This window comes from Zingiber officinale, chromosome 10B (assembly GCF_018446385.1).
Source record: "Zingiber officinale cultivar Zhangliang chromosome 10B, Zo_v1.1, whole genome shotgun sequence".
NCBI lineage: Eukaryota > Viridiplantae > Streptophyta > Magnoliopsida > Zingiberales > Zingiberaceae > Zingiber > Zingiber officinale.
Genome location: NC_056005.1, coordinates 32563936 through 32590626, shown reverse-complemented (window position 1 = coordinate 32590626; position 26691 = coordinate 32563936). Strand labels below are relative to the sequence as shown.

The 26691-nt window shown below is 36.8% G+C and overlaps 2 protein-coding genes across 4 annotated transcripts; one reads left to right on the top strand and one right to left on the bottom strand.

Moving 5' to 3' along the window:
* Positions 1-12384: 12384 nt before the first annotated feature.
* On the top strand, positions 12385-21419 carry LOC122029434 (transcription initiation factor TFIID subunit 15b-like). 3 transcript variants are annotated; one of them, XM_042588416.1, is made up of 8 exons: positions 12385-12671; positions 12785-12920; positions 13020-13857; positions 16020-16170; positions 16254-16335; positions 20716-20910; positions 21022-21070; positions 21143-21419. In XM_042588416.1, exons 1-6 carry the CDS (start codon positions 12551-12553, stop codon positions 20825-20827), a joined length of 1440 nt encoding a protein of 479 aa, XP_042444350.1. In that variant the 5' UTR covers positions 12385-12550; the 3' UTR covers positions 20828-20910; positions 21022-21070; positions 21143-21419. The 3 variants fall into 3 exon arrangements, with proteins under 3 accessions (XP_042444350.1, XP_042444351.1, XP_042444352.1); XM_042588418.1 differs by having other exon boundaries at positions 12387-12671; positions 20719-20910; XM_042588417.1 differs by lacking the exons at positions 21022-21070; positions 21143-21419 and having other exon boundaries at positions 20716-21018.
* An 864-nt stretch (positions 21420-22283) lies between these two features.
* On the bottom strand, positions 22284-25204 carry LOC122029666 (probable WRKY transcription factor 70). Its single transcript, XM_042588752.1, has 3 exons — positions 24883-25204; positions 23777-23881; positions 22284-22813 (listed from the first exon to the last, which is right to left on the bottom strand). Exons 1-3 carry the CDS (start codon positions 25185-25187, stop codon positions 22468-22470), a joined length of 756 nt encoding a protein of 251 aa, XP_042444686.1. The 5' UTR covers positions 25188-25204; the 3' UTR covers positions 22284-22467.
* Positions 25205-26691: the final 1487 nt, after the last annotated feature.

Sequence of the window (26691 nt, the reverse complement as noted above, 5' to 3'; positions counted from 1 at the left end):
ATGAGAAACAATCTCTACAAGATCCATAAGATATTCAAACATTCAACCAAGCATGGTAATTAGCTCCAAACACAACAATCCACACAAGATCAAATGGATACAAATAGGGCAAAATCATAGAAATAGGAAATTGGTAAATCCACAAGAGTTTTACATCAAATCTCTATTACAAATACTCCCTCCATCCTAAAACAAGAGATCTACTCCATAAAATGAGATAAGAAATCCGAAGAGAAGAAGATTACAAACATTCTTGATCCTAAATCCAAGAAAAGAGAGAAAGAAAGCTTATCTACGATGAAGAACATCTTCGGATCCAATCCTCGATTCCGGAATCGATGCCTTGAAGATCTCCCCTTGAATCACTGCAAAATCCCTCCAAGATGGAGAAGAATCGCCCAAATCTTGCTCTCTCCCAAAGATGAGAAGATCCCCTTTCAAATCTTGAAGAGGGCTTTATATAGAGGAGGGGTTTAGGCGCCACACGACCCCGAGACACGGCCGTGTGAAGCTCACACGGCCTGCCTACTCTCCTCTCTACCAGGGTGACACGGCCGTGTGATGCTACACGGCCGTGGCATGCTCTTCCACTGCCCCCTTGCACGGACGTGTAGATCTACACTGCCTGCACTACCTCCTGCTCTGGTACTCCTGCACGGCCGTGTAGATCTACACGACCTGCACTGCCTCCAGCTCTGTCAAGGTTACACGACCGTGTGGATTCACACGGCCATGTCATTCTTCTCCTCTAGAAACATTGCATGGTTGTGTGTCTCACATGGCCGTGTGGAGCTCACACCCCCTTGCATGACCCTTGCACACCCCTTGCATGGCCCTTGCACACCCCTTTCATGGCTATGCATGGATATGTCTAATTTCAACGTCTTTTACACCATCAATATGGGGTTTTCTCTAGTTTAAGTCTTCATCAAAGTTGTAGATCTTGAAGTTATCTACAAATTGGTATAAAAAACAGCCCAAAACTCCAACCGAGCACAAAGTTATGACCATTTTACTTTTGGTCCATAGTGCTGAAATTCTTACACGACCTTCACACGACCGTGTGACATTCACACAACCTTGACACACCCCCCACACGGCCTTGACACGGCCGTGTGGGTGCCACATGGCCAGAACATGAAGAAAACTTATTTTTGTATGCTCGTGTCACTCTGGAAGCTCTAGACTTCATTTAAACTCTGTTTTTGCTCCAAATCACCTCCTATCAATCAAAACAAGCAAAGAGTAGATCTTTGAACAAAATATAATGGAAGTATGACATTATAATGAAATATGGTGCAATAAACATAAATTATGCTAATGAAATACAAGTAGATGTACGTCCAAACATGCATAAAAGTGTATATAATCTACGCACATCATGTAGTAGGTGGAAGGAAAAAGACCTCCACCCTCTACGATCTTGGGCCCCAGGTAAGAGTTGTATATGATCAGGAGATGGCTCCTAGGGCCAGGGGTCGTCCTAGCACATCATCTAGCCCATCCGGATCATCTGCTAGAGTAGATGCCTTAGAGTAAGAAAACATAGATTTGAAGACCTGACTCTTGAACATGGAGAGAGAATTTCAAGCGAAGTGGCAAGCCTGATTGGATCTTGCCAAATTGGGTGGGATATGCAGGCCTTCTTGGCTCAGATGAGTGCAACGTCATGTCGTTTTTCCTCTCAGGAGACTCAGGACCTTAATAACCCTCAGGACCCTAATAACCCCCTGATCAGTAGATTACCATAGGTGTCTTGACGTTACACTTTGTTGTTTTTTTTGTTCACTAATAAAACTATCTCTGACGTTGCATTATATCTTTTCAGGAACTTTGATATCTATTTTATACAATACCATCATCAGATATCCAAACTAGCATTCAGGTACGTAAATTAATTTTGTATTATTAAATTTAATATGTTATTCATAATTATGTATTAATTTATTTTTTGTTTTATTAATAATCTATCGTATTAAGATTTCTGTGGGATTGATTACTACTAGCTAGTTTTAGATTGGATTTTCTCTACTAGGAGGTGTTGTATTGTGTTTTTAAATGTTCAGATATTGTAGTACTATACATTTAGATGGTTATTGATCTGTTTGGATATTTACTTTTGTTTTTTGATTGGATATTTAATGTTGAGAGTTTGATAAAGCAAATGGGAGTTTATGGGTCTTAGTCAATTGACAAGAATTACAAAAAACAAGAGAAATATACTAGTTTACAAACTTTATAAGACTTTAAACCTCAATTAACAACTTCAAAAGATGGATGCCCAAGATGCTTGTGCTAGAGATTCAGATTGGAGGAAACAACAAGATGAACTTGAAAAAGACTTAAAGATGATGTAGAAGATTAAGCAGAAGGCAGTGAGGGAGGGCGGACTTAGTAAATACCACCATCAAGGATTCTTGGAGAATGACTTTGCGTGTGACTTGATCTTTGACCAAGAAAAATATGGAATCAAATTCAACACAAGCTTTGTTATCAAAACACTAACGAGAAACACTAATGAGATTTTAGACATGACAAGAGTATGAAAAATATTGGATAACTTGATAGATTTAGAATAAGTAGGTAAAATTGAATTGCTAATATGTGAAATTAAAATGTTCTTACCATCACAAACCATCACACGCTCAACACCACTAAAAGGAGTGGCAGAATCCAATATATTCAAATTAGGGGTAAAGTGGTGAGCTACTCTTGAATCCATATACCAATTAGGATCACCCATTATATCAGCTATAGCAATGAAACTAGACACAACATGGCTAGTGGCAGACAAAGCCATATCAATGGTAAAAAAATTATTGAAAGTCTTTGGTTGAGGAAGCATTGGTTGATAATAAAGATTTTATCTATGATAGTAAATATTTGCAGTGTGTCTGAGTTTAAGACAAATTTGGCAAAGTGATTTTGAAACCTGAGTAATCTTAATTCTGTGGAGGTTTTCACTAGTTGTAAAATTATATAGTTGGAGGCTAGCCAGGAAGACCATTTTGATATTGTCTTAGTTGAGGAGTGTTTGGAAAGGTTGTTGGTGTAGAAAATTGATACTATCTTGGCAGAGAGTGATTTTTGGCCATGGACAAATGAGCTATATTAGTTTTAAAGAGCTTAATTGATTTGCATATTCTTGTCTTTTTAATTTATATTTGTAGCTCAACAATAAGCTATGCACTTTTTCAATAGAGGGATAGTCACCACTATTTTGTATATAGAAGTCACAAAAGCATTGTAATTCTTCCCAAGGCCAGCCAAAAGATACAACAAATGATCATCATAAGAAACAAATTCTCTAATAGAAGCAAGTGTGTTGGAAATATCTTTTAATTTCTAAATGTATTCCATTGCTGAGGGATCGTCTTTTTTCAGATTCTGCAACATACTTCTTAGTTCTTCCACATGAGCAATAACGAGGCAAAGTAAATTTGATCGAGAGCTAGATAATGTTAAGACCGTTGGCCGGTTAGAAGGGGGTTGAATAGCCCTGCACAATTAAAAGAGGTGAACCCTTCTCGGACTTAAAAGAACACTTGCATAAAACAATTAAATGAATAAAAAAAATGATCAGGCTCAGAGTTTTTACTTGGTTACTATTGGAACCCCAATGTGTTTTGATGTGATCAAACAAGCTAAGTTAGGTCCTGCGTTTGTTTAACCCTTGTGTCTAAGTGTGCAGGAGCTTAGGAACACAGGAAGTCGAGCGGAAGACACGGCTAGCGAGAAGGACGACACGGGAGAGAGCCGACGGGCTCAGTGCGTCTAAGGGACGAGGTGTCCGCGGAAGAGTACACCGGTGGACGAGAAGAGCGTGCGCGACGCTCGAGGGACGAGAAACCGGGAAGGAAGGCTGCTCGAGGAGAAGGCCGGAACATGGGTTCGGGTGAGCCCTATTCCGGAAGGCCGAGATCACCCAAGCTAGCGGAGCCGGAGCGAACAGACCCGGACCGAGACTGGGACTTAACGGAGAAGTCATCCCGGACAAAAAGTCAACCGTAGTTGACTTTTGCTCCGGGGCGCCCGGAGCTGTCCGGGGCGCCCGGAATGCTTCCGGGCGCCCGGAGCATGATTTTGACCAGAATCGCGATTTTCGCAATCTGACCGTTGGGGGATAAAGTTTATCCCCCCGGGGGCGCCCGGAACCACTTTCAGGCGCCCGGACCAGTACTATAAATAAAGTACTGATCTGCACATTAAATGTAACTACTTGTAATTCAGTGCTTTCATTTGTGTTATTTCCTTCTGTGCTTTCAACGCTGTAAGAGGCTACTCCGCCCAGAGGAGAATCAATTAGTGCGCCTTCTTTGCCTTGGATTAGCAATCCTATGATTGCAAACCAAGTAATTCCTCTGTGTCTATTTTTCTGTTTTAATTAGTCTCTGCTTTTTTAATTACAAGTTCTTTTAAGTTAGTTGAATATCCGAGAAGGGTTTTTGGTTTTATTTTGTAGGGCAATTCACCCCTCCCCTCTTGCCGGCCTCCAAAGGGACCTACAAGTGGTATCAGAGCCAGGCGCTTCAGGAGGACTAACCGCCGATCGAAGCAACAAGATGGCCGGACCAAGCATCGTTCCACCAAAATTCGAGGGAAACTTCGCAGACTGGAAGCGTCGTATGGAGGTATTCCTAAAAACAGATTTTGAAATTCGATTTATTATGAACTACGGTTTTGTAGCTCCAATAGATAAAGATGGAAAAGAAAAAGAAGAGAGCGATTGGACAAAGAAGGAGCAGAATGAGTCGGTAGCAAACAGCCGTGCGGAACATCACCTGCTGAGCGTGTTACCGCCTCAAGAGGTCAACCGCATTGGAAACTATTTATCTGCTAAAGAACTTTGGGAGAAGTTCTTGGAACTCCACGAAGGCACGTCCGAAGCAAAGCTCGCTAGAAGGGACATCCTCCGCAACAAACTGATGAACATCCGTCTGGAGAAAGGTGAGAAAGTAGCTGGTTTACACGCAAAGGTAAAAGAACTAGTTACTGGTCTCAAAAACCTCGGTGAAACGGTAACAAACCGGGACACTATACGCTACGCGCTCAACGCGTTTCCAAGAACTCCAGAATGGACATCAATCGTCGACGCCTACTACATCTCAAAAGACCTGGAGGTAAGCACTTTAGAAGAGTTGTTTTCTACTCTAGAATTGCATGAAACCAGGTATGCAGGAACGTCAAAGGATACAACCCAGACTATGGCGTTGAACGCAACCCAGAAGGATGAACTCGAGTCAGACTCCGAAGATGATCAAGAAGCATACATGGTAAGAAATTTTAAAAAGTTTTTTAGATCTAATAAATTTAAAATGCAGAATAAAAGGAATCAAAAAGGTGGAAGAAAGGTGCGGTGCTACCAGTGTCAGAAGGAGGGACACCTAAGAGAAGACTGCCCAGAACTCAAAAAGGCCAAAAGGAAGTCTCCCAAGAAACACAACCTAAAAGCAACTTGGGACGACACTTCTTCATCCGAATCAGAAGCTCAAGAATATGCCGGAATAGCACTAATGACAAGCTACGATAGACAAAGTATATCAGAACCTAGCATCGATGAAGGGGGAGCGACCTCGGATGAAAGCAGTGAAGCAGGGGGAGATTCAGGCTTCAAGTCCGACATGGTAAGTGAGGTATGCCTCTTACCCCCTGATCAGCTTTACTCTGGTATCAAAGCTATGACTAAATCCATGTATAAATTAGAAAATAAAAATGCCAAATTAGAAAATGAAATTTTAGAAACAAAGAGAATTTTGGCAAAATCATGTCTTATAGAGGATTTTGAAAAATTGAAAATTGAAAATGAAAAACTAAAAGAAGAAATAGAAAGATTGAAAAAATCTAATGGTTCAAATATTCCTACTTTTAGAAATTTAAATTGGTATTATAGATTCCATCAAAGTCAAATTAGAAATATATCAAAAATCTATATACCCAGGAAATACTTGATTAATCCTGTAGGTAGGAACCTTTACTGGATTCCAAAAACCTGTTTAACTTAAAATTAAAGTCAGACTTAGCATTTTCAGCAAAAAAATTAAACAACTAATTTCTTTATGAGGCTTTGTCTAAGGAAGTGGTTGTTGCTCCAATAACCAAGAAGGCCTAGTGCCTCGCCACGACCTGGAAGCCAACTATCGAAATGAAAAGTTTAATTGACTAACTGAAAAAACATTAATTTAAATTACTTAATGCTTTAAAAGAGTTATTCAATTTGTGTTAGAAAATATTTAAAAACTTTCTAACTTAACTTAGAAATTCTTTATTATCTTAGAAATTTTCATGAAAATTGACTTAGAAATTTTTTGTAAAGTTAACATAGATTTTTTTTTGCCTTATCATTTAAAAAAAAAAAATTTAGAAAATTTTTTTTTGGGAATGCTGAGATAAGTTTTAAACTTAAATTTTTTTTACACTTATGACTGTTCTTATCTGAAAAATATTTTTTTTCAAACGAAAAATTCTGAAGAGTGTCTTTACTAAATATTTTACACTCAAAAGTTCTTGTCTGAATTTACCTTAGACTTGTTTATAACCCCAATTTTTATGTGATCAAAGGGGGAGAAGTATGTTAAGTCTAGGGGGAGGTACTATAATTTTTCAATTGAAAAATATTTGGACTTATTTTAATATAAATTGTTTTTATTGCATATGGTTACCCTAACTTAACTTGGGTTGCTCACATCAAAAAGGGGGAGATTGTTGGAACCCCAAGGTGTTTTGATGTGATCAAACAAGCTAAGTTAGGTCCTGCGTTTGTTTAACCCTTGTGTCTAAGTGTGCAGGAGCTTAGGAACACAGGAAGTCGAGCGGAAGACGCGGCTAGCGAGAAGGACGGCACGGGAGAGAGCCGACGGGCTCGGTGCGTCTGAGGGACGAGGTGTCCGCGGAAGAGTACACCGGTGGACGAGAAGAGCGCGGCGCTCGAGGGACGAAAGGAAGGAAGGTCGCTCGAGGAGAAGGCGGAACATGGGTTGGGTGAGCCCTATTCAAGGCCGAGATCACCCAAGCTAAGGGAGCCGGAGCGAAAGAACCGGACCGAGGCGGGACTTAACGGAGAAGTCATCCGGACAAAAGTCAACATGATTGACTTTTTGCTCGGGCGCCGAACCATTCAGGCGCCGGTGTCCGGCGCCCGAATGCTTTGGCGCCGAGCATGATTTTGACCGAATCGCGATTTTCACCGTTGGGGATAAAGTTTATCCCCGCCCACTTCAGCGCCCGGACCAGTACTATAAATAAAGTACTGATCTGCACATTAAATGTAACTACTTGTAATTCAGTGCTTTCATTTGTGTTATTTCCTTCTGTACTTTCAACGCTGTAAGAGGCTACTCCGCCCAGAGGAGAATCAATTAGTGCGCCTTCTTTGCCTTGGATTAGCAATCCTCTGATTGCAAACCAAGTAATTCCTCTGTGTTTATTTTTCTATTTTAATTAGTCTCTGCTTTTTTAATTACAAGTTCTTTTAAGTTAGTTGAATATCCGAGAAGGGTTTTTAGTTTTATTTTGTAGGGCAATTCACCCCTCCCCTCTTGCCGGCCTCCAAAGGGACCTACAGTTACAACCAGGGAGGTTGTTAATCCAAGGAAATGAATTCCACTACTTTCTCCTTTAGGCGGAGAAACCTCTTTATAACAATTTACGCACAAAAATGAAGAAGCTAAACAAAAAGGAAAGCGTGTACAAGTGTTGCTCAGTAGTTCTTGTTGTTTTCTAGCTTCTGGACCAAGGCTATATTTATAGCCTTGGGCAGAGCGCCTGGAAGCATTCTAAGGACCTGAAGAGTGATTTCGGCCATCCAGAATAGGGCTCACCCGAACCCAACTTCTGGCCTTCTCTAGCAACCTTCCGCTCTGGCTTCTCGTCTCTTAAAAACGTCGCGCGCCTCCTTCTCGTCCGCCCACGTACTCTTCCGTAGCACCTCGTCTCTCAGACACACCAAGCCTGTCGGCTCTCTCCCGTGTCATCCTTTTCACTAGCTGCCTCTTTTGCTCGACTTCTCGTGCTCCTAAGCTCCTGCACATTTAGACACAAGGTTAAACACAACAGGACCTAACTTAACTTGTTTAATCACATCAAAACTATCTTGGGGTACCAACAATCTCTCATTTTTTTAAGTGAGCAACCCAAGTTAAGTTTGGGTAAACTAACATAAACATAAAGGCAATTAAAGTAAAAAAAAAAAAATTTTAATCTACCAATCTACCTCCCCTAGACTTAATCTTTTTCTTCTCCCCCTTTGATCACATAAAAAATAGGGTACCAAGAAAAATCTAAGGGTAATTATGATTTTCAAATAATTTTGAAAAAACTTATCAAGTTTTAAAAATTCTGAAAATTATTTTGATATAAAAAAAATTTTGCAATAATTTTAGAAACTTTAAGTGTTGCAAAAAAAAATGTTTAAGTAAGAAAAATTCAAGCAGAAAAATTTTCTAAGTTTAAAGATAAAAAAAAATTTATGCAACGTATATAATAAATTTTGGTAAAGCAAAGTTTATAAAATAATTTAAAAATTTTAAGTTAAACAGATTAAAAAAATGAGAAATTTTTCTAAGTTAAACAAATTTGTAGAGAAAAATTTGAAAATTTTTCAAGTAAAAAAAATTTGAGTAACTATTTAAAGAATTATCTCATTTTAATTTTAATGCTCTATCAGTTAGTCAATTAAATATTTTATTTCAATATTTGGCTTCCAGGCTGTGGCGAGGCATTAGACCTTCTTGATTATTAGAGTAACAACCACTTTCTAGACAAAGCCTCATAAGAAAATTAAACGTCTAATGTATTCTCTAAAAGCCCTAAGTTCAATTAAACTTTTAATTAAGACAAGACTTTGGAACCCAGTAAAGGTTCCTTCTAATTGGGTTAATTAGGAATTTCTTAGGCACATATTTCTTTAAAATATTTCTAATTTATCCTTTATGATATTTAAAATACCAGTTCAGGTTATATTTTCTAACACTTGTACTATATGTGCATGCATTATTTCTTAAGTTATTTATTTTTAGTTGTAAATTGTCATTTTCTAGCTTTATTCTGTCAAGATCTTCTAATGGATAAGATTTTGCTAGAATTAACTTTAATTTCTTTTTTAGGTTTGCAATAATCTTTGGTTAATAATTTCACAAATTTAAATAATTTATCGAGAGGTAGATATTGTACCTGACTTACCTTGTCGATCTCGTTATCTGTAGCTCCCCCTGAACTGCTGCTTTCTTCTGATGCAGCTCCCCCTTCATTGATGCTCTCGATGCTCATTTCGGACGAGCTTGCTTCGTGTCCATCTTCTTGATGACTTGCCATTAATGCAAGTCCGGAGAAAGTCTCAACTTCCGATTTGGACGATGTTTTGTCCCACGTCGCCTTTAAAGTCTTGTACTTGTTCGTTTGGACAGACTTCTTTCCTTTGTCCTTATCCTTGTTCCTTAACTTAGGGCAGTTGTCCTTAATGTACTATTCTTCTTTGCAGTGGTAGCATCTGATTGTTCTTTTCTTTTTACTCTGTGGATGGTTAGTTTTTCTTGATTTAAATAACTTTTTAAAACGTCTTACCATCATTACCATTTCATCGTCATCGAGAGAGGATTCTGACTCATGTTCGTCTCTTGTTGCCTTAAAGACAATGTTGTGCTTCGGCTCCTTTGTACCTGCATATCTCGATTCATGCACTTCAAAAGTTGAAAATAATTCTTCTAAGATAATAGATTCTAAGTCTTTAGAGATATAGAAGGCATCTATTAGTGATGCCCATTTTGTATTTTTAAGAAATGCATTAAGAGCGTACCTTAGCGAATCTTGGTTGCTTACCTTTTCTCTGAGATTTGAAAGTCCGGTGATGAGCTCCTTAATCCTCGAGTGAAGGTGTGCGATAGTTTCGTCTTCTTCAAATCGTAGGTTGGTGAGCTGGTTGCGAAGTAAGTCCCATCTCATGAGCTTGGCTTCAGACGTCCCTTCGTGTAGCTCAAGGAACTTCTTCCAAAGCTTCTTTGCTGAGTTGTAGGTGCCGATCCGATTGATTTCTTGTGGCAGAAAGACGCTCAGCAGATGGAACTTTGCTTTATCGTTTACCACGTAGTCAGCCTGTTCTTTCTTCGTCCACTGGTATTCTTCCTTACCCTCGGGTGCTACAAAATCGAAGTTCATTATTAAAAGTAATTCAAAGTCAGTTTTAAAGAATACATGCATTCTCTTTTTCCAGCTAGCAACTCCCTCTCGAACTTCAGTAGGTATATGCTTGGTCTGGCCATTGATTTGGTGTTTCGATCGACAGTTAGTCCTCTTGAAGTGTCCTGGCTCTGATACCACTTGTTAGGACCGTTGGCCGACTAGAAGGGGGGTTGAATAGCCCTACACAATTAAAATAGACGAACCCTTCTCTGACTTAAAAGAACACTTGTATAAAATAATTAAATGAACAGAAAAAAATGAGGCTCAGAGTTTTTACTTGGTTACAATCGGGGAGGTTGTTAATCCAAGGAAATGAATCATACTACTTTCTCCTTCGAGCGGATAAGCCTCTTTACAACAATTTACGCACAAAAATGAAGAAGCTAAATAAAGAGGAAAGCGTGTACAACTGTTGCTTAGTAGTTCTTGTTGTTTTCTAGCTTCTGGACCAAGGCTGTATTTATAGCCTTGGTCAGGACATTTGGAAGCATTCCAGGCGCCTGGAATGGGATAGAATTCTATCCCTGACGCAACGGTCAACATCCACGTCGAAGTGGATAAAAATGAGGTTCCGGGTGCCCAGACCCTAAAAGTCAATAGGGTTGACTTTTTTCGATCTGAGCCCTCTGCTCTGGTGCTGCTTGTCTCAGTTCGGGTCTTTTGCTCCGACTTTGTTCGCTTGGGTGATTTCGGTCATCTTGAATAGGGCTCACCAAACCCAACTTGCGGCCTTCTTGAGCAACCTTCCGCTCTAGCTTCTCGTCCCTCGGAAACGCTGTACATCTCCTTCTTGTCCACCCGCGTACTCTTCCGCAGCACCTCGTCCCTCATACGCACCAAGCTCGTCGGTTCTCTCCCATACTGTCCTTTTTGCTAGCTACGTCTTTTGCTCGACTTCCTGTGCTCCTAAGCTCCTGCACACTTAGACACAATGTTAAATACAACAGGACCTAACTTAACTTATTTGATCACATCAAAACTATCTTGAGGTACCAACAGATAAATATCGTATGCTGTTGAATAGCCAACTATTTGAGTTATGAGTCCTTCAATCAAGGATGAATAAATCCAACTCATTATCATATGATTGTAGCATTATCAAGAGGTATACTTAGTATTATCAATTAAAATGTTGAGATCTAGGAATTTGGAAGGGCAAGGATGAGTACGATCGATAAACTCCTCTAAGCCATTAGCAATCTCTATATTCATAAGCTAATTCTTCTACATCAAATAGTTATTTTTGTCTAACTTGATAGAAAAGGGTTGATTCATGGAAGAAAGTGTTGGAAGAGGATTGAAATTAGATTGAACAATGAAAATCGATAGAGGACTAGAAGTATGAGTTTCATGAATCATATCAAGATTTGTCCCTAGGGCGTAGCACAGATGGGGAGTGCATGGTTCTGTGGCTGAAAGGTCTAGGGGTCGATCCCCGGGATGTCATTGCCTGGGGTTAACGTCTTCGCCATGCACTTTCTACATGTGTACCTGCATTTACCTCCCTCCATATCCGTGAGACCGGCTCTAGGGGAGCCGCTGATGTGACGGTTCCATTTATGAATCATACCAAGATTTATCTAAGTGATTTATGATGTTGGAGAAAAAATTATGGTTGTCGGTGACGTAATGTCTCTAATACCTTGAAAAGATTATTGGAAGTTAAAAGGAGACGAAGAAGACGAAGGAGATGAAGAAGACGAAGGAGCTTTTTGTAAGTTAAAAGGAGGCGAAGAAGATGAAGGAGGTGGAGTATCGAAAATGTATTCTTTTGATTAAGTGTTTCTAAAAGATGAAGTGCTTGCTCCCAATATTATTGTTAACTCGTTCGTTTCAATATTAATATGGAGAAGGTAAATTATGATGATGGAAAATATAAGTGAATTAGGAGTGAATTAAAAAAATCTAAATATTGAGTGAGGAGCCACTCCACCTTTGAGAATAATGGGATTATTAAGTCTGATACTGAATTAAAAATGGTATGGGTCGTTGCTTACTCGGTTACCAGTCCCAAAAAGGCAATGGGGAACCGAGAATATTGGATTTTTTTTTTAATTGACATTGTAGGTTCAACTTATCGATTCGGTCTAAGAAAATTTACCACCGATCCTCCGGATAAAAAAGATTGGAAATTCTAATTTTACAAAAAGGGAAGTGATTGACCTCTCTGTGGACCTATTTTTTTTTTCTCCCACCGGTAGGCCGGATGCGATTGTATGTGACCGAGTCAAGGAAAATATCTTCGTCGGGCTCCTTGATAACCTCTCTCAACGTGCGAGGCGGCGTACCCTAAATCTTATATCACTATTTGTCGCCGTTCTATTCGTTCGATCTCCCCTCTCCTTCCTCTGTGCAAGGGAAGCCGAACCCCGAATTCATGTCAGGTTCCTACGGCTCCGGCGGACCCGATGACGCTTCGCAGCCTCCTCGCGGCGGCGGTTACGGACGAGGTCGAGGAGGCGGTGGCGGCGGATACAATGGAAGCCAGGGGAATCGAGGTGTTGTACTCTCTTATCGAGGCTCGGGTGTCGTTTTTTTTTTCTCGTCTACCTGATAGTGTTAGGATTCTCCAGATCTAGGGTTTGGGGTTTTGACTCGTCGTTTTGTATAGGTGGAGGTGGCGGGTACGATGGAGGTGGATATCAAGGTGGAGATCGTGGAAACCGGGGAGGTGGAGGTGGCCACAGAGGTGGTGGTCGTGGTGGTGGAGTTGGTCGGGAGGGGGATTGGCGCTGCCCTAACTCAAGGTAAGTTTATTTTTCTTTCCGAAGTTGAGTTATCTTCCTGTATTGTGATTCCCTTATTTGTCCTCTTTTTTGTGCAATAAAGTTTACTTCCTGGTGCAGTTGCGGAAATCTGAACTTCGCACGAAGAGTGGAATGCAACAAATGTGGAGCTCCGTGTCCTGGCGGTGGCGTTGGTGGTGGTGGACGTGGTGGTGGTTATGGTGATAGTAACAGAGGTGATGGTGGTTATGGTGACAGTAACAGAGGAGGTGATGGTGGCAGTGGTTACAATAGAGGTGGTGGTAATTATAATGATGGTCGAGGTGGTGGCCGTGACGGTTATAACAGTCGAGGTGGTGGATATTCTGGGGCTCGTGGTGGTCGAAGTGATTATGAAGGAAGAAGTGCAGATTTGGAGGGAAGAGGTGGTGACTATGGTGGAAGAGGTGGTTCTTTTAATGACAATAGTCGAGAGAGGGAGGATGGTGGTTATGGTCAAGTTGTGCCACCTCCTTCAGCTGGCTATGGTGGTCCTGGTGGTGCTGTTGGAAATTACCCTACTAATCCTTATGGTGCAAATAATGCTTATACTATTGATTCTGTTACACCTCCTAGCAGTTATGGTGGCCCCAATTCCTACCCTCCTTCGTACGGTGCACCCCCTCCAAATGCATATCCTAATGAAGGTTCTTTGGCTCGTGGTGCTCCACCATCTAGCTATGGCGCTCCTACATCCGGATATGGTGACCGTGGTAACCGTGGTCGTGCTGGTGGTGGTGCTCCTCCTCGCCACGGGGGTGGTGCATATGGTGCTGCTCCTACTGATGCTACTGGTCCGATCAAACAATGTGATGAAAGTTGTGGAGAATCTTGTGATAACTCAAGGATCTATATCTCAAACTTGCCTCCTGATGTGACTACAGATGAGCTACGTGACCTTTTTGGAGGGATTGGGCAGGTATTGGATATGCACATCTATTTATGTCAGATATACTAGCTATCACCTATTTGCTTTATTAATATTGGTTAATTTACATCTGACTGATCGTCTGTTTATGGTAAAAAATATTGATGTGTTCATATTTCTTATATTCATATGATCATTTATTTATAGTTTACATAGTAAAATGAAATCTGAGCAGCCTAGCATTGGACTTAAACCTGGTGATTGAAAATCAGGACTATTCAAGTGCTGACCTTTTGGTTTAATTGCCTTGATGTGGTTAAGATTACTCACAAGATTATTTGCTTAAGGAATTAAGGTAGGAGCATATAATATTTTTCATTATCCATGAAACTGTAATTTATGATGGGAATTACCATTCTATAAGCTGAGATGGTATCATTATTCTCTTTGGTAGACGTGCATATATCCATTATTAGAGTGATGGAAAAGCAGTGTTCTACTGTTATTAACTGCACCATTGTCTATTTGCAAGTACATGTAACTGATTTAGTTGTAATTGCATTGAGTAAATTCATTGTTCAGAAGGAAGTTTAATTTTTGAAGGCCATGGATTTATTTATTATAATATAGTTGTGTTATATGTACGGACTAGTAGCTTGATAATTGGTTATGCAACCAATTCCATATCAGACGTTAACTTGCCTGGAAATGATCTTGTGATGTTCCTTCTGCAGTTTAATTTTTGTTTATAATTACTTCTGTTCTTTAGTGACAAGGAGGAATGGCATTAGCCTTGTTTGCAATCTCAGAAATTGCAAATCTTTCTGCTCTCTTTGTACATTGTTCTGAGTAAGAAAATATGCTTTAATGCCTTCTACCCACTGGTTCTGATACAATCCCCTCTCAAAAAATTTCTTATTTGTTAATTGTCATCCTTTGTTAGGGTATCTGTGAATAGCCATCATATATTATATGCAACATTAATGCGTATTGTGCCCTTCACTGGGCATCATAATCTCTTATGTATTGATTCTATGAGTTCAGCCATACTATGCATTATATTCAAGAATTTTTGCATCGTGTAAAATATGTGGACTTGCATCTTCCCATATGGTTTGTTGTGCATCTGAGCCAATTTGATATCTGGCTATTTGAAGGAAGAGAATAAAAAGCAATCAACTACATGGAAGATTGGTCTAATGTGAATCTAAGGAGTTACCTCAATATTAAGTTACTCTTTTTGCAAGAGATGATTGCACTTTGGTTGCAAAAGCATTGGGAACTATTTAGTTGTTTGATCAACAATGAGCCTAAATCAGTTGATCTTTTCCGGAAATAGGTTGACAATGTCATCCATGAATTAGCTGAGTACTCTATGATTTGCTTATGAGGAAATTTCAGATACCTATAGCTTATTAACATTTATCTATTAGGTGATGGACGTCCAGATATATTTAACGTGAAGTGTTTAGTCCTTGGGATCCATTCAGAATTCAGATTATACTTTGTTTTGTGTTCTTTTATCTGCCCATTGTTTGTGTATTCACTTGCATATGAGCAACAATCAGCACTATAGGTTTCTTATTTTACATACTTTAGGTGTTAACATTTCAACTCATAAATGCTGCTGATTATTCATGGGCGTCATGAACTTTGCACCTTTTTATGATTGAAGTACTGCCATTGACTCTTAATTTCTCTTAAAAGGGATATATTTTCTGATTGCTACCCCTCAATCTATGCCTATATTAGTCATCTTGCAAGAACCTAGAATTAGCGTTTGATTACTTTTTGATTTCATTTTTTTTTCACCTCAATTTATACATCTTTTTTTTGTCTGTATTTCTGATGTTTCCTTGATTCACAACATATTTAGACTTCAAATGAAATCTGCATGTTTCATTTCCCTATCCACCACCATTTTTTTGCCCTTTCACAACATAAGTAAAATAAGATCTGGTGCATTCATGATTCATTCTTCATTCTTCATCCAGTGAGGCAATCATATGGTTAATGTTTCATACAATGGGCATTGGCTGTTTGATCCATTTCTTTCTTAAGGTCACCAAGTAGATAAAATTTGACATTCCTTGTCAGTTTTTTGGCCAAATAGTGAGTTTGACAAAAAATCATTTTTAAAAAAAAAATTGTGACAAAAAATTTGCTAGTTCAGCATATAAACTGAGAATTCTGAAGTACTTGTCATTTGATAGGTTGGCAGGATCAAGCAAAAACGTGGCTACAAAGATCAGTGGCCTTGGAATATAAAGATATATACAGATGAATCTGGAAACAACAAAGGAGATGCTGTACTCTCATATGAAGATCCTGCTGCTGCACATTCTGCTGGAGGCTTCTATAATAGTAAGCTATATAATTTGTATTATAGAACTTGACTGTTCTTCTGATGATTTTATTCATTGATATATTGTGAAACATTTTTTTAGACTATGACATGAGAGGATACAAGATTAATGTTGGAATGGCAGAGAAGACTGCACCCAAAGCACCCCCTTCATATGGGCATGGGTATTGAGCTTTAGTTTGATTTTCCCCTCCTTTTGATTTGAAGAAGTTAATTTTAATTCTTTAAAAGGCTTGAAATACTAGACTTGATATTCATTCTTATTATTAGTTGATTTCTTTCACATTTTTGAACACCAACTTGGCTCCATTTTTATTGGCATTACATTTTTTATGTATTGCGTTTAGAAAAGCTAGTGTGCCATAATGATAAATGTTATATGAATAACCTACTATTCTACGAACTAGTTATTCATCCTCTTGTTTGTTTCCATTTGATGTTGTGCGTTTTATTTTTTAATAGAATCTAAGCACTTTTTTTTTCTTCTACAAAGCTGATGCTGGGCAGGGCTAATGAAAAAGGGGAATTGAGAAGAAGGCAAGAAGAGAACCCGAAGAAAACAAAGAGAAATCCACCATTCTCTAGGTTTTACCAAAAATAGAAATCTTTATTCAATATGGAGGATTAATTCTCAAACAATTATACACGTGTTTATATAGACTTCCAACCTTAAAACCCAAATAAAGAAAGAAATCCTAATATATGGATTATAAGCCTTATCTTGTAAAGAAAGGAAAAAAATTCTAAGGCCTAATTTGGGCACAGCGGTGGCTTTCTTGTGTTCTTTTTCTTTTTCCTTTTCTTTGACTTATCAGTTGATTTCTTTTCGTCTAAAGAATCAGCTCCACTTGTATTAGTATTGCCCTTTTCCTTTTTTTCTCTTTTTTTCCCCTCTTTATTTCGTAACCAACTATTTTGTCAACAAGTAATTTCTTTTTTTGAAAGTTTATATCTTTGTTAATTTTTTCATCATCATACACAGACTTGTTAATCATCTCGGTCTCATTTTCCATGTTTTTCTCAATCAACAAACTTTCATGAATGATTAAAGTTTCAGGGCCATCATCATAAAATACCTCTTTGTCAAGGTCTTCTTGGGCGTCGAAACTATCATTCTCCATAGCAAGACCTAATAATTCCTCGAATGGAGTTTGAGGGTAACCAAAAGGAAGAAAGTGATCTTTCATGTTTTTCTTTATCTTCTCCCAACCCTTGATCTTGGTTTTGCCTTGTCAGTTTCATAAGCATCACAATTGCTCCTACCATTCCGATGCTAAACCCTTGAGTCGGATGGCAATCAACTTCATTTTCATCCAATCCGGAACTTGCTTATAGTCGAAGAATCGTTCCACTTTGTTGATCCAATCAATAAAATTTGGATATATCAATTCGAAATCCGAGATCTACATGTCGATCCTCTCAACTACATACCTCACAATCTTTATGATTTCACGTTGCCACCGCTACACGCTAAGTTAAATCTGCAACTTGCCTTTGTAAATCTTCAATCACGTTTTGGCTGCTACGACCACGGTATGAGGTTTCCTCAGCCGGAACCTGTCTAGCATGACCACGAGCACCACCATGAACCTTCCATTGGATCTGATGTTTGACTTCCTCAATTGGAGATTGTCAGCTCTGATACCAATTGATGTCAAGTAGGATAGCGATTGTCCTGCAGACCAAAAGGGGAATTGAGGAGAAGGCAAGAAGAGAACTCGAAGAAAATAAAGAGAAATTCGTCATTTTTTAGGTTTTACCAAAAATATGAATCTTTATTCAATATGGAGAATTGATTCTCAAGCAAATATACACATGTTTATATAGACTCCAAACCTAAAAATCCAAATAAAGAAAGAAATTCTAATATATAGACTATAATTATTCTAAAAGAAAGGAACGGACTTATAATTATAAAAATCTCTAAATGAATTCAAAATAAAAAAAAAATATAAAAAGATATAAATTACCAAAAACTATCTAAAATATTTTAAAAAATACCTTAAATACTAAAAAGGTTAAAATTATCAAAAAATTATAATAAAAATCAATTGATCCTCCTGCATCATCAGATGTTGTTTAACCGTCTATAAAGATATATTTGGTATAAGAGGAGCCATTCTTTTATCCTGGAAAAATTGTCAAGACCCCCAAATAGTTTACTCTTAGGATTTACTACTAGCCTTGGCTCAAGATATTGTTAAGCATTCAATTGAAAAAAGGATATGCCAATTTGTTGCTTGAATCCTTTCATAACTCGTTCTATAGTAAATATTGCACTATCTGTTACTGAGAATGAAATTTCCAAACCTTTAAACTGCTTTTTTAATGGAGTTATATTTTACAATGTGTCTGTTATATTGTCATCATCTATGTGAAGCCTTATTAATTTTCTGGACTGACTGTCAGTATCATAGGAAGACAACTAATCTTCTTAGTGGCTACTCTTAATGGCTGTTGTACTCTTAATGGCTGTTGTACTAAGAAAAGGTATATGGTTGGGTTATCTTTGATGGGCTGGTTAGTCATTGGAAAAGTGTTGGTTATTCATACAATCACATATGCATTTGTCATCATTTTCATGTTATTTTGCCATATCAATATATCATGCCAGGTTACTGGTTCAACTTACCTAACTTAGACATTTTTTAGAATAAACTTGATAGAAGATAATCAATGCATGGCCAAAATATTGTAAGACCGTGTTAGGCAGGATGCAGTCAAGGTTTAAAATCTCGACTCATGTTGAGGTTCCGGTCCCAGACCGGAATGATACAATTTCGATATTGTATCGTGTTGTGCTGATGCGATTTCAGTATTATTTTATTTATATATAGTAATTATTAGATAAATATATTTATTGTGTATAATTTAAAAATAAGTTGTATATTGATTTTATACCAGTTCTCCATTATTGAACAATTTAATATTTTTAGAAAAAATTATTAAATATAGTTTTTTTAAAAAAGATTGATTTATCAATAATTCAAATTAAAATTGATACATTATTAATAAGTGACATGAATCAGATGGAAACATTAGTTCTTGTAACATTTTATTTATGTTAACTCTATAGTTTTCTAACGTCCAGATTAAATAATCATAATTATATAAATTAATACAAAGATGTTATTTTATATATAATAATTATATAAATTAACTATTTATTCATTTAATTAATTATTAATTTAAGTAATATATATTTAAAATAGTAAAAAAATATTAGAATATCAATTAAACATTAAAATAGTAAAAAAAAAATACAAAATAATTTTAAAAAATATCAGAATATAAATTTGAGTTTTTTATTATTATTTTCTAAATTGTTTAAATTTTTTATTTTTTAAAATTTTTAAATAAAATTTAAAAAGTAAAAACTATTTCAGAATGTTAATTATTATTATTTTTAAATTTTTAAATATATTTTTTATATTTTATTGTGATAATTTAATTAGGGTTTATGAAAGCCTCTTTAAAATATCATACTTAGACATGAGTTAAATTATTTAAATCTCAATATTAATTTTGAATAGGGATGCGTAGGCGCCCACATTGCCCTGTGATGCCTCCGGCGATGCCGGAGTCCTGCGACACCTCTGGCGACGCCGGAGGCCTCCTGCAACGCTAGAAGCATCTAGCGACGCCTTTGGGATGTGCGCGCGTGACACACTTGAAATGGCTGCGATTGCGATGACGGTTTCACTCCCTAGGAGGAACGGTAAAAACAGTTTATGCCATCTAGTATGGAATGGAATTTCAATCGCTGGATGCAATAGATCAATTTCTAATTCTATTGATCTACAAGTCAACTAATTTTGTTGATTTTTTTCTATAATTAGTATATAAAGTAAATTTATAATATTCTAGTTAAAATTTTTCATGGGCATCCCGCATCTCGACTTAAAAGGATAACATAAATGTATAACTAGGTAACAGTGAACAATTTGAAAGATTCATAGAAATGCCATGGAAATGCAGTGGAAGAATAACTCAGTCATAGTGGGGTTGTAGTGAAAGGAATAGGGGACGAGCGGACAGTCTAGAACATGGGAGAAGGCCGATGGGTTTTATGGTGGAGGTAGTTGAAATTAGGGTTATCTTTAGTAAGTGAACCAAATCCCAAAAGCTACTTTTTCCCCACCAATATGCCTGGACCAACCAGACTGCCTTTTGTATGACCCTCTTCATATGGTTAATTTGGACCAGTTTCTGCCAAGGTGAGGTGGATGTTACTCGAAACATTCCAGCTCGCTGCCACCTAGGCCTCTTTTTGAAACATTTGCTACTGTCTTTTGAATTTATGGAAGCAACATCTCATGTTCTATGACAAATAACTGCCCATGTTACGTACTTTGACACTTTTGACAATTATGAATGTCATTTCTAAATAGCTCGTCAATAATATGCATTTTGATGTACTGGCAAAATTTACATAGTTGTGCAAATATCATTGTCTGTGATTATCTTCAGCTGCAATTGTCTGAAATTTGTGTTAAAATAGCTGAGTTTTGTGGTTCATTCCTTTTTTTTTTCTTGTGCACAAGCAGTGGTGGCAGAGGGGGCTATGGTGGAGGAGATAGGCGCAGAGACAATCATTATGATGGTGGCGGACCCGATAGGCATCATTACAGCGGCCAGCGATCTCGACCATATTAGGCTGAGCTATGTGTAGTACTGAGAATGTCTACTGAGTTCTCTTTCTAATGATAGTCACTTTGTACTCTAAATCGGACTGTAAGGTAGGTTGTTCTAATCCTCTAAACAGGGAACTTTTATTTTGAGAATTGTGTGGGTTCTGAAGTTGTTTGATCCTAATGTTTACTTTGTACTGTGTGAATGTTTTTTTATAGATGCATGTGGAATTAATCTCCAAACTGCTGCTAGATATGAAAATTACAGGTGAGTGCTGCTTTTTTAATGTGCTGCATTTTATTTTTTTGCCTCGCATCATGATGTACTGATGGTTTTCAGTGATGAGATTGAGCATGCATCAACGTGAAGGTTGTGGACCAAGCTTGTCCTTTGCATAGAAAGAATTAAAGATATTGATCCCGCTCGGATTTATATGAGCACGTGTCACTAGTGTGTTTTATTTGCAATGCCTGATCTTATTTTTTTGCTTCAGTAAGTTGACTGTTAGGTTAGTTTTGTTTGGATATGTTTGTTTTAAGTTTCTTAACAAGTCTAAGTTGTGTTTTACAGAAAATTCATTAATGCCTGCATTGAACATTACTAACTGCATTGAACATTACTAATTGCAGCTTTTATTACTGATGGGTACATGTATAGCATTTCTTTACCTATCTTCTCTTCTTTTGTTTATGATTCTGGGATTTCTCCCCGTTTAACCAGCCTATTGTTTTGATCTCGTAACTGAAATTACTTTGAGCTAAACTAACATAAAATTGTCTCGGGGCTAAAACAATTTTGGTCCAATTTCGGGATCCATAACTTTCTCAATGTCTTGGGTTTTTATAAAGAATACTGACCCACAAGAGGCTTTGTTCAACTGCTTGCGTTTCTTCTTTATGCCACAGTAAACTTGCGATCTTATATAATGAAAATCAATCAATGTGGACTGATTTTTCTAGGTGCATGATAAAAAAATTATTACGTAGCCTTTGAATATTTTGTATTTATTTATAGAATTTATTTTTCTTGAGCACACACCGTTATTATATATGTTAAGAAACTCTAATTTTGGTTGTTCGTATTCCAATTCGTCTGCAGTTTGTGATAGTATCATGAAACATTAGTTATTGCACTCTTGTTATCTTTAGCTCTGTTGCAAAGAATCAATTTTGTCATACAAGGGCATCCAAAAATCCACAGCGGATCCTTCTTTATTGTACTTTTCAATTAATTTTTTTATTTATTATTCAATTTCAAGTTTTTTAATTAAAAACAAAATGAAAATAATGTTTTCCATTTTTGTTGATTAAAAATGAAAATACCTTATATACTCGTTTTCTTTTGAACGAATGCTTACTAAGGTAAAAAATCTAAAGGTAATTTCAATGGTCAAATGAAAGAAATATATAAAATATTAAAGCTAAATGACAAGGCTGAGATGATGCCGGTGACTAATGCGAATATTCATCTCTTACGAATGAATTATGATCTCTTTAAAAACCAATCCATTACTTGTTCCCAGAATTTACACTACTAATGTTTTGAAAGTCAAACCAGGAGCTAGTGACGTAGTTGCCGTCATTTGTAGCCCCTGGTCGGATTTTAAAACACATCACACTATTCAAGAAGCCAAGTATCATTCCTTCAATATTTATATTCCCCAATTACTCATCCTCGGTGGGTGCAAGCCAATCGTCGAGCTTGAACACCCCAGAATCAAACTCCATGCCCAAGGAGCCACCATGGCGTGAAACAGAATCAGCCATTAGCGACGCAGGGCTGCTGCCTTCAGTCGTTAATGGTGCCAAGTCGGTGAAGAGTGGACGTTGCAGCGTGGAAGAACTGCCAGTGGAGTGATTGCTTATCACCTCCTCGTCACGAGATTTGTGGATGCAAGTGTGCTCCCCTATGTAGGTGATGGCGAAGACGGAGTCGTCCTCCTCAGTTTTCTGCACGTGCCTCGTGACCCGACAGCCTCGGTCATGCTTGTGGATGCATCTATAGTAGCTCCTTCAAAACAAAAATAATATATATTAGATCAAACAAGCAATTATATAGATAAAAAAGACGTATTAGTATAACATATATTAAACTAAATAAAATATATAAAAATGTAACCATCAGAATGAAAACTGAAGTATTTTTAATAAAAATAAAGTTATATCAAGGATCAATTTTAAGTTTCTATATTTTTACATTAATCATAGACATGGTGTATGTTTTTGTAGATGATGTTGTTTTAATAATGAGACAAGTGAAAGAGTAAATGCTAAATTAGAATTATGATGGAGAACACTAAAATTAAAAGATTTTAGGCTTAGTAGAGTAAAACCAAAATATATAAAAAGTTTAGTAATATTAGACGTAATAAGATAATTGTTAAAATGAAGATGATAAATTGTCTAGAACGGAGAACTTTAAGTATTTAAGAATATTTTTATAAAATAATGGAATAATTGAAAGAGAGTATAATCAAAATGTTTGAAATGGAAGAGAGTGTTGGGTGTTTTATGTAATTGTAAAGTATCTCTAAACTTAAAATGGAAGTTTTACGAAATAGCCGTTAGACCTGTTATATTATATGACGTTGAATGTTGGGTTATGACCTAATCATATTGAACAAAATATGAAAATCACAGAGATGAAGATGTTAAGATGGATATATGGACATACGAGAATAAGAAATAATTGCATTAAAAAAAATCAAAGTTGTTTCTATTAAGAGAAAATTCTAAGAGATGTTTAAGATTATATGAATATATATTAGATACTAATAAATATTTCAGTTAAGAGGAAAGTTATAAAAGACTTGGTAGTTATAATAAAATAAAATAAAATTTATTTAAGTATAATGAAACAGTAAAAAAATAAAACCTATATACTTCATCCTATTTAATTGGATAACATTTGGCTGTTTATAAAACAAGTCTTATTTATTAATAGAATAAAATAAAGTAAAATATAAACTTTTACCTTGAATGTTTTGTTCCATATATGTCCTTTTGGCCATATTTGCGCCAGATGTGACCATCTTCTATTGTGGTGGACAGTATTGTTCTACATGAATAAGGATATGCTCTGAAAAAAAAACACAGAAAGAAAAAGTTTTATATATAGAAATGTACTTTACAATAAATAATTACTAAAAATTATCATAGATCAATAAAAACATTCAAAAATTATCATAGACTACCAGCAGAATTCGATTTTGACGTTTACTTCTAATTGTGATTTTTATGACCGATCCTTACAAAATTTCATGAAATAAGTATTCATATCTTTAATATTAAAAAATGACTACCTTCCGAGTGTTGCCATGTGTCTGTGCTTCATGCGTCACTCCAATTATTGAGTTCTCTTTAAGGGCCCATTCACGATGGATCAAATCAATAGGTCTAATTTACACATGGGGACCTATATATATTCAATAACATTTTTCATAAACTAATAAATGAGACACATTCTCTTCGCGGTTCCTATTGCAGAACAAATGTAAAAATAAAAATTTAAATCTCAATAATGTGATGTTTTGAGATATCTCATGATCCAAAGACTAATAAGAAAAAGAAAAAAAACAAAGAGAGAATGTTTAGATTATAAAAAAAAAATCACACCCTCTCAATTTTTTATCTTCTATTTTGGGCAATATTTTTTTAGAGTATCATATTGCCTTCAAAAATATTCATCGTTTTTTCATGCGGTATCTATCTTCACTGGTATAGTCAAAAAGTAACAGCAAAGGAAGAAGGATCTATTTTGAAAAAGAAAGTAGATTAAGAGATGCATTGAAAATGATGAATATATAAAAAAAGTTATTTAAGAATAAATGACAAATTTAAAAAAGAAAGTTCCGTGCATGAAACTCCAGTCGATGTAAGGTCGACATCCTAATTTATAAGAGATTGTTTTTTATATTTAAATCCGTGATCATTAAATTACACTGTAATAATTTTATGGTTGCACTTTACTTTCGGAATATTTTGTAAAAACTAAAGATGATTTTTTTTTTTTTTTTTTTGGTGTTTGTTGAATATATAGAAAAACTAGCATGATATTAAAAAAAATAAAATAAAATCTACCTTGTCTGGCAATTGATTTTTCGAGGAGTATGGAGCTTCCTCTCTCTCCGTCCCAGATCACTTCTCCGTTCATCGGAGCATGGCCGGAAGTCTGCATCTGGAACAGGCCGCGGCGGCTGATCGGTAGTCTCCTCCCTCTCCAGCTCCAGATAAGACAGAGCTCTGGTGAAGCACCCGACGACGTCGACCAGCAACTCCGCCGCCAACTGGTTCTCCGGCGACGACAGCAAGTCCTTGAGCAGCGACAGCAGCCGAAATGCTTGTTTCTTCCCTCTGGTCAACTCCTCCATTGTTGCTGCCTTCATGCTGCTGCCCTTCCTCCGTGCCCAGTGCTCCCTCGACTCGTCCCTTTCCTTCTATCAAGCTCTCCTCGTCAAAGTCTATCCCGAGTTTAAATAGTTGATTCGACAGGAGAACCAACATGACGGAAATATCCAGGACCATACAAAAAAATTAACAAAAGAAGAAGGAAAAAAAATAATAAAAAAAACTCCATGATTTAGGGATGCATGCTAGAGACAGTTAAAACAGGGTCCATAATTATCTCATTGCATGTGAAGACAATGCTTTCGTAGCAAATCTTTTTAGTTGATTAGATTAAAGAAGCTTTTCTCTAAAGCAAAAGCTAGCCTTGCTTGGTCGCCTTTTCCACTCCACTTGTCATTTAAAACTAGTTTTTGTACTCCTCCTCATCGCATCGCTATTGCTCGGACAATATGTTGGCGATTGATTAGCTACTTAATTAATCAATCCAATGAGGCTTAATTCCATTAATCACCAACTCACAAATAAAGTCTCTAAGGTCTTTGGGCCAGCCGATGTGTCTCCATTGTAAAAGTGGAGTCCAGCAGTAGCATATGAGAGTATTTGGATAGAACAATACAATAAAAAACAAAAACAATATTATCCAGCAATGATGAAGGACGAAAATGAGAAAGATCAATACTAAAAAAACACAAGAACGGGAAACACGAGGTTGATGCTAGTGGATGGTAGTTCTTAATATAATTAAGGCGCCAGGATTCTGTGCCATTTATAATTTTCTGTCCGTTTGTTCGATTTAGCTGAAGATGCTCTCTGAATGGATCGGATAAACATGTGTTGGAGGACTCGATGGAAGTTATCTAAGTCATCGCGAGTGAAAATAAAAGATGAACAAAATTGAGATTAATGTAAAAACATAATTAATGTCATGCTTTCGAATCCGAACAGATAAAGGGATTAAGGATAATGAGTTACTGGAGGTAACAAAGTATAATATTTTGATCGATACTTTTAAAAATAATATATTGAAAGATATATGCTAGCTAGAAATCATAGTTTATGTTAGTATTGGTTTTTTTTTTTAAAAAAAATTAACGAGCAAGTTACATGGTTTAGTACCCTTCAATATATATAATTATATCAGTATAATCATAGTATAATGAGGAGTCACAATTTATTATTTAGTATTTTACGGATAAAAACTAGCATCAAAGTTTAGTATTATAACTAGTAAGGTGAAGGGGAAGCCCACATGGGTTAGCCAAGCCGGCAAATATTTTTAAGTAGTGTGATTTTGAAGGCACTCTTATGAAGTAACATATGTAGTTGAATTTGTTCAACTAAATTATCTTATAATGATGGTCTCCTTTGAAGGCACTCTTATGAAGTAACATATGTAGTTGAATTTGTTCAACTAAATTATCTTATAATGATGGTCTCCTTTCTCCTTAGGTTCGGGCTCCTCCTTGTCAGAAAATAAGATTTGCTTCCCAACTTATGAGATCTGACGCTTTTAGATATAACATAGATTAGAGCTTGGGTTAG